The sequence below is a fragment of the Corvus hawaiiensis genome, chromosome 4 (assembly GCF_020740725.1).
Source record: "Corvus hawaiiensis isolate bCorHaw1 chromosome 4, bCorHaw1.pri.cur, whole genome shotgun sequence".
Classification (NCBI taxonomy): domain Eukaryota; kingdom Metazoa; phylum Chordata; class Aves; order Passeriformes; family Corvidae; genus Corvus; species Corvus hawaiiensis.
The window spans coordinates 35,054,410-35,066,173 of record NC_063216.1 but is presented as its reverse complement, the minus strand read 5'-3'; the positions used below and the strand labels follow the sequence as shown (position 1 = coordinate 35,066,173).

Below are 11,764 nucleotides of genomic sequence, written 5' to 3'. Positions count from 1 at the left end.
GGTATATTGGCATGTTCCCAGGACCAGCAGGTGCACTGCTACCTGTTGCTGGGGCATCGTGCCCACTCCCTCAGCTGAACAGCTGTTGCTAATGCTGGGGCTGCCTCAGTGCCTCCACTGTGGGTTTGAGCTCCCAAAACCCTCCCAGCACAGGAACCACCAGAGCACCAAGAGTGAGTGGAAAGTGTTTGGCCAGGGATCTACAGGGGAAGTCCTATGAGGAGCGGCTGAGGGAGCTGGGGGTGTTTAGCCTGGAGGAGGCTCAGGGGGACCTCATCACTCTCTACAACTACCTGAAAAAAGGTTATTATAAGGTGGGGGTTGGACAACCAGCGACAGTGTTGTCCACAGTGGCTAATTATTGGCTGGTTGCATACCAGGTAATGAATCTGGGGTTTTTTTTGGACAAGAGCACAAGAGGAAGTGGCTTCAAGCCAGGGGAGGTTCAGGTTGGACATCATGAGGAATTCCTCCACGGGAACGATTGTTAAACATTGGAATGGGCTCCCCAGGTTGATGGTGGGGTCACCGTTGCTGGAGGCGTTCGAGAAATGACCAGACATGGCACTTACTGCCATGGTCTAGCTGTCAAGGTGTAGGTGGATCAAAGATTGGACTGGATGATCTCAGAGGTCTTTTTCAACCTAATTGATTCCATGAATCTGCGTTTCTGTGTCCGCTTGCTCCCCTGGCCCAGCCCGGCCTAGCTCTTCCTGCCACCATATTGTTACGAAGCTGCTCACGGCTTGTCGCCGGTGCCGGCGCAGCGCTGAGGACGGAAGGCGGGGAGGGGAGGCGGTGTCGGTGCTGGGACAGCGCTGAGGATAGAAAAGGAGGGAGGCGGTGCCGGTACCGGGGCAGCGCTCAGGGCGGAGCGGGGGGAGGCAGGCGGAGGCGGTGCGGGTCCCCCCTCGCTGCCCGCACTACATGTCCCGGCGTGCCGCGGGACGAGCCGCCGCCGGAGCCGGAACGGGCGCGCGGCGCCGCTTCCGCCGGCGGGGCCGGGCCGGGGCCGGGCCGGGGCGGGCGGTGTCTGCCCCGGAGAGCGCCGAGCAAGGCCGGAGGGAGGCTCTGTGTGCTTTCGGAGGGGCTGAACCCTGTGCGGCACGCTCAGGACTTTTATGACGGGTATTCTTTTGCTTGCTTTGACGGATTAATGACTTTTTTGTGGGTTTTTTTTGGAAAGCTAAATATCTTCTTTAATTCTAAGCCTCAGGTTTCGTGTTCCCGCGTGTTGCTGCACACGTGTTGTTGTTTCCTGTGTGCTGTCTCAGGGATGGGACTGGCCCCATTTAAACTGGAGTGGCCCTCGCAGTGGGGCCGGGAACGGGCAGGTGCCTGACCCCTGTCCTTGGACCAGGCGGCCGAGATCCGCCGCGTTCTTCGCCTCCTTTTTGTTAATGAGCTTCCGAGGGCAAGTTATGAGCAGCTGTAGTTGTCAGTGTTCCCCTAACTTCAGCAGCATTGGCACAGATAAAGAGAATGCTGAATAACTGTGTCGAAATTGGAAAAATGCACATTTCTGGTGATGTTCTGAAGCACAAAATATGAAGTACTTTTAAAGGGCTCTTGTTTCTTTATTTTTATGAGTATGTCTTTAAACTGTCTCCAGTTACCTTTTTTTAAGCTTCATTATAAGTTTCTCTTTAAAGCAATTTTTTTTTTTTTTCGGTAGACAAAACATAAGATGTCTTTCTGCTTCTGTGAGATTTTGGGTAACATTTAAGGTATTCTAAATGGTGTTTCTCAGGTTTTAGGTGTATTGCTTTTGAGATGGATGAAGCCAATTAACTGCATGTAGAGAGTGTTTTAACTACAGCAAGTGTAGTTTATAAGTACTTCTATTGTTTGGACTGGGTGGTGATATTTACATTGTGAACAAGAAAAGCATATTCCACTAATAATTTTATGGAGTGTGCAGAAGGAAGGATGCAAATTTCAGGTGGGTGAGTACCAGTAGAAAAGCCTGTGACAAGACACAGCCATGGAAGCTTTTTTTTAAAGTTGAACCTTCAAAGACTATCTCATGGTTAATAAGGTCTCGTACTGCTTTTGACTGTTAGGGAGACAGGTACCATTATCTTAAGTGATAAGGACTTCTAAACAATTGACAATGAAGAATACGTTGAACAAATTTAATTTTTTGTTAAGATATTCAAGAAATTTAATTGTTAGTCTTTTGTATCCTGAATAGTTACGAAACTGGTTTCTTTCAGAGGGTGTTCTGCAGAGAAAAAGGATACATGCCTCTTTGAGTTCCATCTTGTCCAGGACTGGTTTTCTCTCTGCTGTCAGCATGGCAATGTCACTTAGAACTGCATGGTCCAGCCTCTTTTGGATGCGTTCAGTAGCACCCTGTAAACAGGTCCCACTGCAGAGTAAGTAGTGATGAAATTGTAGAAGTCCTATATTAAAATTTGTTCCTTGAGAGCCTCTTTCCTGTATTATTTAAAGTAATGGAAGCATGGAAGTGATTTTTCTATTTGAACAGAATCAAGTCTGATAGACTATGCTCTATTCTAATAATAATCTAAAGGATATCTTTTTTTGTTTGTTTGTTTTTTTCTTATTAAACCTTCATGGTCCACATAGGATGCCCCCCTAATTTCTTAGTTAGCTTGTCAATACTACCCCTCTTCCTACTGGTTATCATTGAATTTATTTTTTCGGACTTAGAATCAGTGGTGAGAAAAGGCTACAGTAAAATCTTGTTACTTAACATAAACAGAGAACACGTAGAAACAGGCAGTACTATTTTTTAGATTTCTGTCCATGTTTTAGATGTCAATAGAAAGACATAGGGAAGATAGTAAAGGTGGTAGAAAAGACAGTAATGGAGAAAATATAATGCACATACTACATTTTAGGGGTAAGTGGGCAAGGAAGGGAAAGAAGTTTTAGGAAGAAATACAAACTAGTTGCAGTTTACCAGAACTCAAGTAATAACTAAGAATAGTTTAATTAGAAGATCTGAAGAGTGGAAGTGCTAACAGTAATTCTGAATTTAAGAATTTGCATCTAAAATATTTCTGAAAGGAAAATAGCTACACAAAAGTTTCTTCTTTGTTTTTTCACCCTTCGCGGTCTTGACACAATGATTGCTCTCTCGCTCTGCTATGAGCAGCCATGAAGAATCCTATTTGAATTAAAAAATGGTCTAAATAAAATAACGTCAGATAAAGTTGAAACCTTTTTATGACTTCACAGAAAGCTCAGAACATGTGAAGATTGTTTCATGTGATCATAATTCTGTTCTAAAAGGTGTAATTGTTGAAAAAGCTTCACTGGACACAGAAACTTCTATGTGGATTTGTGTCAGGTTCCGGCAATAAAGGAAGGGGGTTCCCAGTGGAAGTCAACTCCAGACATGTCCCAGGCCCACCTTAGCTGTGCATACCTGTTGTGGAAGGCAATGTCTACAGGATGATTCCTGTGTGAGGGGCTATTGAACACCTTACATTAGGTTTGTGTTTGGACTCTATGATCTTAAAAGTCTATTCCAACCTAAATAATTCTATGACTCTATAAAAAAATGGGAATCAAGCTGTGGGGAAGGGACTTTGAGTGGTCTGTGGTCCAAGCTCCTGCTCAAAGCAGGGTCAGTTCTGCATTCACATCAGGTTGCTCAGGGCTTGCTGGGTCTTTGAAATTTCCAAGGACAGAGAACTCACAAACCTGCCTGGGTCTCAGTCCCCCTGGTTGGCTGTCCTCATGAGGAAAACATTTCTCTACATATCCTGTCAGAGCCCCTGATTTTGATTTTTATAATAAATTTTGCTATGAATGAAATTATGATCTTCCCTGTAAGTCATAAGGTATTGTTCTTTACATATATAAAGAATATTTCCTAATGGTGAACTCTATAGGTATTTAGTTCATATAGTGATTTTTCCTAGGAAAACAATACAACTAGGAAGGTTAGTATAGGTCATAGCTGCCTGCATACTGTGGTTTTTTTGATTGCACTAGAAATGAACTTCTATTTAGACAGTTTTGGGTTTTGTTACTCTAAAACTGAATATGATTATAATCCCTGATTAAGACTTGAAACAGAATGAAAATTGAAAATGTAGACATTCTTAAATTGGCCACAGCTCTGCTTGTTTTTACATCAGAGTTCTTGGGTTTTTATTGTAGATGGAGCTGTGTATCATGCTTGCCATAAATCTACATACTCAGTTCTCCCTGAAGACTACAACTGGTATGTAAACATGCTTGGATGTGTGGCCTTTTCACATAATGTTTATTCCAGGGCTACTCTCTGTGTCGTGAAGTTGTCATATAATGGTATCAAACACATCTATTGCCAATACTGGATATATGTAGTAATTTTAGCTAAACTACTGTCTCCAATAGTAATGATAAGTCATGCAGGACTCATTCTAAACATGTTGATGATCCCCAGTACCCTTGCAGTTTTGTTTGTGGAAGAGCAAAATTAGCTTAGAGTAGTCATTTCCATTGATGCTTGTTGTTAAGACAAAGTCCAGGTATTTTTGTGCTGCTGCATGGGAAACTTGTATAGAAATGGGAAAAGATGATACAAATATAGTGAGAAACACTGCATCCGTGTCATCCATGGTTTTAGGAAGCTTAGTGTGTCATGGGAAGGAAGGTGAGAAAAGTTATGTTTTCACAAGGAAACTTTCAGCAGGACTTCCTGTTCAGGATTTTTTAACTAATAGGAAAGTTGGAAGCCCAAACAGAGCTTTGTTTCCTGTCTTTTCATTGTAGATGCCATAGATCTTATAAAGGCATGTTGTCCTAGAGATCATCATCCCTATCTGTTTAGAGTTTTATATGCAACAATTAAAGGGTTTCAGATTTTTTTTCCAGCACATGTTTCTATCTATTTTAATTATTTATTTTAGCCCTTTTTTCCTCTATAAAAAGAAAAGGGAAGATGACTGAGGAAACAAAAAAATTGGAAGTTTGGATCAAATATTTATGACCCTTATTTTATAGAAAATTATTAAGGATTCATAAATGCAGGGTCAAATCCAGTTTTCTTTGGGACTTGGGCTGCTCAGCTGTTCAGTGTTTCTGAAAGTTACAAGATTTTTTTATTTTTATAGCAAGGTGGAACTTGCAATGACATCCGATTTGAAGACAATTGTCTGCTACCACCCTTCGCTTGAGATTCCATACGAGCATACAAAAGTATGTCCAAGTGTGCACATTTATATTTCTTACTCTTGTAAAGGCATTTAGTAGTTCACAGGTTTGAGTCTTTAGGGCATCTTTTTTTAATTTGAAATACTTTTTTTAGTATGTGCTCAGCGCATTTGTGAAGTAAATGACTGGTGACTATAGCTACTGCCACAAGGAGGAGTGTACTCAGTTGAATTGAGGGAAGGTTGCAGAGGCAGAAAAGCTCAGATATCACAGCATACAGTAACTCAAGTAGAATTAAGCAAGGCACTAAAATACTTGTGCACAACAGAGAAAATAGTGTCTGTCTATGAGTATACTACTCAAGAAAGGATGGTTGGAATGTAGGTTATGGTTCACATGTCCTACTGGGCAAGAAAATACAAAGAAATACTGCTGCTACTGTTTTCAACTTGAACTTTAAATTCCATTCAGCACTGAGTTCATAAAAGCCACGAAGAACTTTAAATATTGATTTTTGTCTGTCAGTGGTACTTTCAATGTGTTCTTTACATTGATGAAAGTCTAGTGTTGTGGTTTAACATCTAGATAAATTTTTCTAGTGTACACTTTTTGTTTGATTTTCCAGTTCTCATGTGCTAGTAAAATACTGCAGCTAGTAGCTGTGTTGAAGTACCCAGTGTGAAAATTCTCCATTGAAACATAAACCATTTTAGCACTTTCTGCCTGCAAATTATATAGCAGTATTTTTAAATCTGCTGGTTGCACATACCTCAAGAAAAACAGGTGTAAAAGACTAAAAGCTAAAGGACTAAAAAGGAAAAATATTTGTTATAGTGGTAGTAGTTATGTTTCCTATTGAAAACAAACAACTTGGTCTTACCTGTTGCATAAAAAATTAGGAAATGACATTCTTCTCAGAGGTATGTGTCCTTTAAAAGATTTTCAGCAGTGATGATGGTTGCTACGAATAAAATTCTGGCTAGGAATAGTATGGATACTTATGTGTTAGTAGAACTGAAGCTGATGATGCAGCTAGTGAATTGTAAGATTGAGGTCTGCAATAATGACTACAAGAATGCTGGTTTTAGAGGTAGGCTCATCAGCTGTAGTACCTAGGGTAAATAGATGTGTCTAGACATCTCCACAGTTGTGTGGTTTCATTTGGGGGGGGCAGGTGGGGACAATAAACACCCTGTGCAATTGCAGGCATTTTTCTGTATTCCTTTGGTTTCAGCTGTTAGATAGCATTACAGCTTACTCTTATGTAGCTTGGCTTTTTGACTTTCTCAGTAAAAAAAAAAAAAAAGGAGAAACAAGACAGACATATACATTAATGTTTTGCTAGCCCATTCCACGGCCAGATCCAGTGAATAATAAAGAAGAAAACCTTGATCAAGTTTTGAAATCCAGATTGGATGAAAAAGAGCTAAAGAACGAGAGAGGTCCTACAATTGAAGAGCTCAGCAAAATGTTTTACACAACAAAACATCGCTGGTATCCTGTGGGACAGTAAGTATTTCCTTTTTGATTTCTTTGTTCATTTTGGAAGTAAAGAGAAATACAGGAATCATTTAATGGCCAGATTCAACCAATGAAGAGTCATGTGAGACAAGATACCTCTAGCATTTGGGCTACTACATAAAATTTTAAATGCGGTATTGTGTAAATGGAAGACTGTATTTAATAAGGGGTTTTTTAACACTTCTCCTTTGGTAGATTTTGCCACTTTTTTTGTAAAATACATGACAGTGTAGAAATTCCTGATACCATCCAGTTAGCTGCTGGTTCAGGTCATTTACTAAAGTTCAGTAACAGAATCTAGTACATAAAATACCCTCAATGGACATAACCAAATACAGCTTGGAAACATGCATTGCCTGTTCCTTAGGAACCTCAATGGGAAGATTCTCAGACTTAGGAGTAGTAGAGGTTTTTCATTTGGAGTGGTGAAAAGTGTACTTTGGTGTGCCTTGCATTCAGAAATTGGGGAGAAGGAGAGGTGCACATATACATGACTGGGCTTAAAGAGGAACTTTGGACATTCAGATATACTAACGTAAGCAATCAGCATTCTGGTGTGTGTTACTCCCTTCCACTCCATGTTACTCCATCTTTTGGTAGCTGCTAATTTTATAGCTATGGAGACATAAAACAGGCAAAATTTTGTGGTGGTGTTGTCCACAGAAAACTTTTTAATTAATGTGCTTTGGGAGTAGATATAAGGAATGGAATGGTATGACTTTTATGACGAAAGGGTAGCTGTCACTTTAATGAAGATCAGACAGGATCTGCCTTGTTTAGGGTGCATAATTAAGAGGAAAGTATGGATCATTTTTTGTTCTGAAGAATTTTTTTTTAGTTTTTCTGCAAAATACTACACTATTTAACATACAGTCTGGCACAACTCCTTTCAACATCTTTGTTCTATAGCAATCATTTTAGCCAAAGGGAAGGCTGACCATGTAATAAAATTAACTTCACACAAAGGATTAAGAATAAATAGCAGCCTTTGTGCCTATTCAGCTGTAGAACTGATTGGATTATTGCGTGCTTGTAGCAGATGTAGCAATAGAAATGAGTAGCATTATGTAACTGCACAAACAACAGAGATGACATCTCTAATGAGTGGTGGTGGATTGTGCTTGTGTATCTTGTATTTCACTTCCTTGTGTAACCTCAGGTCACTCACTGGGGGCAGAAATACCAGGAAAATAAAGACTGTCCACAGCTTGCACTCACTGCAGCCTTTTTTTCCTTTTAGGTATCATAGAAGACGCAAGAATCCTAATCCTCCTAAAGACCGATAACGAAGATAACTTCTTATTCATCAGGACTTAGCTGTTAATTTTTATTGGAAATAAAAGTTACAGAAAGTGACATGTTTGGCTATAACAGAGCTTGCTTAACTTGATCTGACATTTATTTTCTACTTTAACTGGTTGACAGAAAAACAACGAAATGGCACTGATGAAACAGGGAGTCAGTGAAGGCAGTTGTGCATTCCTGGTCAGCAAATGGACAAGTCTTAGAACAGGATGTAGCAGGGATGGAGTGCTCTGATTAAACTCAGAGGTCAGAGGCTCATCATTTGTCAAGTGAATCCATAGAAGTCTTGCATCAAAATGGGAAGTCCAGAAATGGATGTGTTAGGGTTTGGTGGTTTTGAGGGGGATAATATTTTTTTTTTCTTTAGGAATCTATTAACTGAAATGCAGCTGAGCTTGAATACTGAAGTATTAATGAAATAATATTTATGAACAATATTATCTGAGGTATTTGTGAAAACAATTAGTTTTCCTTGTTCTGTTACACTTGTGAGATACCTGGTGCCATGTTTAATTCTACATCAGGCAAGTAATAGTATTTAAGGCTGTCATGTACTGAAAACTGGCCAACTTGGTTAATTTTTAGCATCCAAGGCACAGTAACTTGCCCTTCTAAACCATCCAGCATTCTCAAATATCTGAGAACTTCTGTGTGCATTCATGGTTCATGGGGGGCTTTTTTTGTTTGTTTAATCCCACCCCAACTACCACTCAGTGAGGATGCTGTGTTCATACATAAATTGGAGTAGCTGTAGCACAGTAGAAGAAGTTGTTTACATCAGCAAGGTAATCCCTGCTCTTTGTAGTTTACTGAGGAGGAAGGGTTGACCCTTTATTATAAAAAATGCTTTAAATTAAAAAAAAATTGATCTGATTCTACATCATTGCTTTAGCATTTTGTAGTGCTTAAGTGTTCTTCCTCTTGTAATATTCTGTGTCATCTAGCATTTTTTTCCTTCAGGAAAGGGAAAAAGACCTTTGTTCCAGTCTACAGTTTTAGTCTTGCATCAGCCCTCTGACAGAAAGGGCTAGCTTGGAATGTTGTGCCACTGCAGAGATCCCAGTGACTTCATAAAGCCTTCTTAGCAGGTCCTTCTAAATAATCAGAAAATAATTACCTCGTATACATCATACATTTTTACTGCATTTCCCTTCCAAAGCAAGTTGGATAACCTAGGAAGGGGTTGGTTTCTTCTGTTAGTCTAGTGTCATTTTGCCAGCATGCATTTTCTACAGAATTTGCTACAAGTTGAGTACCACTCAACTTCTCAATTGAGAAGCTGAGAAACTGCTTGTTTTTAAAGATATTACTAAATAACCTTTTCCTCCTTGAATATCCTTTAATTGTGAAAAAAGCAATATTGGATGTGTGTAAAAATAAATACTGGATGTGTGCCTTTAAATACTTGTGGAAATGTTTATGTAAAACTAGAGCCAGAGCATTTTTAAATCCGAATACTGGGTAGCTGATACTGGTTTATCACGGCAGAGCATGAAATCGTTTTGCTGCTTCGCTCTGTTGTGCTTGTAAGATATCAGAGTTCCATGCTCAAGCCAACATCAGCCAAGTGATTTTGGCTCCCTATTAATGATGTGTTGCTCACATAACAAAAGGAATGTCTGTGGGGTCTCTGCAAAGGATGGCTGCTTAACTCTGCAGGTTCAATCACATGAATTTTCTGCCTAGAATATAACTTTTCAAATAGATTGTAGTAATTTGTAGTACAGCAAATTTTGGTATTTTCATCAGTTCGTGGTGCCTGGTACTGACTGGTGCATAAGTGAGCTTACCTCTCATGTAGTGTTTTGGTATGTTCCAATGCATAAAATTGAGTTTCCTTTATTTTTGGAAAGCTGAGACCTAATTTGTCACCGTGTGACTTCATGCCAGTGTAAGAAGAGATGTCCTTAGACTAATTTAAACTTACAATTATTTTCCCCATTCTTTCCTCCATATTTTTGCTTACTGCTGCCTAATTCTGCTCAGAAATTTTGCTTTACAGAGAAACCTTCTGTTACAACATTTATCTATTCTTGCCTGTCAAACACTGTTTATGATCAAACATCCACAATCACTGTAGAAATACTGGATTTCACAATGCTTCCCAAACACTTTTGGATGCTTTTCAGGCATTTTGAGAGCTAAAAATTTATGATATGCTTGGCTGCTATCTTTAAAGTACTTCCTCTTCTGACCAGTTGCTGGAAACAGTCTAAAACACATGTTCACTGCATGTACCCTGTGCCCTTTCGTTGTTAGTTTATAACATTGATGTTTTAAAATCTTTCCTTGCACTGGTGCTTTCAATCTTTCTGCGTTTTCTTTTGCTAAATCTTTTTCCTGGGTTACCCAAAGCACGACACATTTAAAATACTACTCTCACAATAATTTGAAGCTCTCTTCTTGGTTTTCTGGGTCTCAGACAACTGTCTTTCTTTCTCTTCATTTGAAAACTTGGATTTCAGAAGTCGTCCACTTGATTATTGTTCCACTTCCATGCAAAAAAAAAAAAAAAAATCCATTTGAAAGTTAGTTTGGGATTTCTGTTTTCCGTTGCTCTTGTTCTTTGAAATTGCAAACTTAGGTTGGGTAAAATTTGCGATGTTAAGCCTGTTCTGGGACTTTGTATCAAATTTTGGGCACTTAGGCATTTGCTTTGTATCTAGTAGCTATTGAGGGTTCCAGACGGTCTTAGGCTCATTGCTGTGGATAGTATGCAGTTGGGTACATCTTACTGAGTGATTTGTTTTTCAAATGTCTCACTAAAAGTCTCTTCCAGCCTTGCTTGCCCCGCATGCCATTAGAAAACTCTGTTTCAGTCAAATATCAAAAATTCCGTCCTTAATTCACAGAATCACAGAATTGTTAGGTTTGGAAGGGACCTCTGGAGATCATATTATCCAACCCCGTGCCAAGGCAGGGTCACCTGTAGCAGGTGACAGGAACACAGCCAGCTGGGTTTGGAATGTCTCCAGAGGGGAAAACTCCACTTCCTCCCTGGGCAGCCTGTTCCAGTGGTCCCGAAGAGGAATTCAGACCATTTAAATCGCAGTTCAATTTATCTTGGTGCCTTAGTGAAAAGAATTCTCGTCCCTCCCCTAATTATCCCCAAATGAAGACGAACCGGATGCTTTAGTTCGGGTTTTCCCCCCGGTGTGCGCCGCGGGAGCTGCTGTGCAGGTTGTGTGCGGCACCACCGGGAGGCAGCACCGCACAGGGTCGGGCCGGGGCTCTGCGGGCGGGTCTGACCCCGGCGGGCGGCGTGGGCTGCTCCCACTGATTGCACTCGGGGCACTGCGGGAAAAGGAGATCCCAGCAGCTCCCAAAGGGCTTGGATTTAAAGGGTCAAAGGGGTTTTTGCCCGTTAGCTTTAACTTTTGTAAGGTGTCTCAGAGACCAAAAAAACTCCACCCCTCCCAGTCAGGGGAAAAAAATGAGTCGACAGTGCAGCAGTAATGAGACCCATGTGAAGTGTCGGGACTTAGTTTCACTGCCCCGTGACTACAGAGCAGGCAGCAGTTACCCACCTGTCCATCCCTCCCCACCCCTCCAGCTATTCAGTTCTATAGGAAACTTCTCTCTTGCTGCTGTTGTAATAGGTCTGAACTTCATCTGTCATGTCCAAATTCTGCTGTACCAGAATAAATTGTTGTGGCAGGTCATTATAAGTCACAGTGCTGACTGCTTGTTAAAGCCAGCACTGCATTTCTCAGTTACTCCAGTCTTTATGAATTTTAGCAGCTTCTCTGCTCATTCCATCCTCAAAGCCAATACAAAGTTATAAAATGGGGAGACCAAATAGATGCAGACTGCATTCCTCATC

At 40.5% G+C, this 11,764-nt stretch overlaps 1 protein-coding gene across 1 annotated transcript; it reads left to right on the top strand.

Annotated features, from left to right (window-relative positions):
* Positions 1 to 992: 992 nt before the first annotated feature.
* MRPL42 (mitochondrial ribosomal protein L42) lies at positions 993 to 7,992 on the top strand. Its single transcript, XM_048300049.1, has 6 exons — positions 993 to 1,128; positions 2,217 to 2,378; positions 4,138 to 4,201; positions 5,076 to 5,160; positions 6,461 to 6,624; positions 7,877 to 7,992. The coding sequence occupies exons 1-6, from the start codon at positions 1,122 to 1,124 to the stop codon at positions 7,920 to 7,922; spliced, it is 528 nt and encodes a 175-aa protein (XP_048156006.1). The 5' UTR covers positions 993 to 1,121; the 3' UTR covers positions 7,923 to 7,992.
* Positions 7,993 to 11,764: the final 3,772 nt, after the last annotated feature.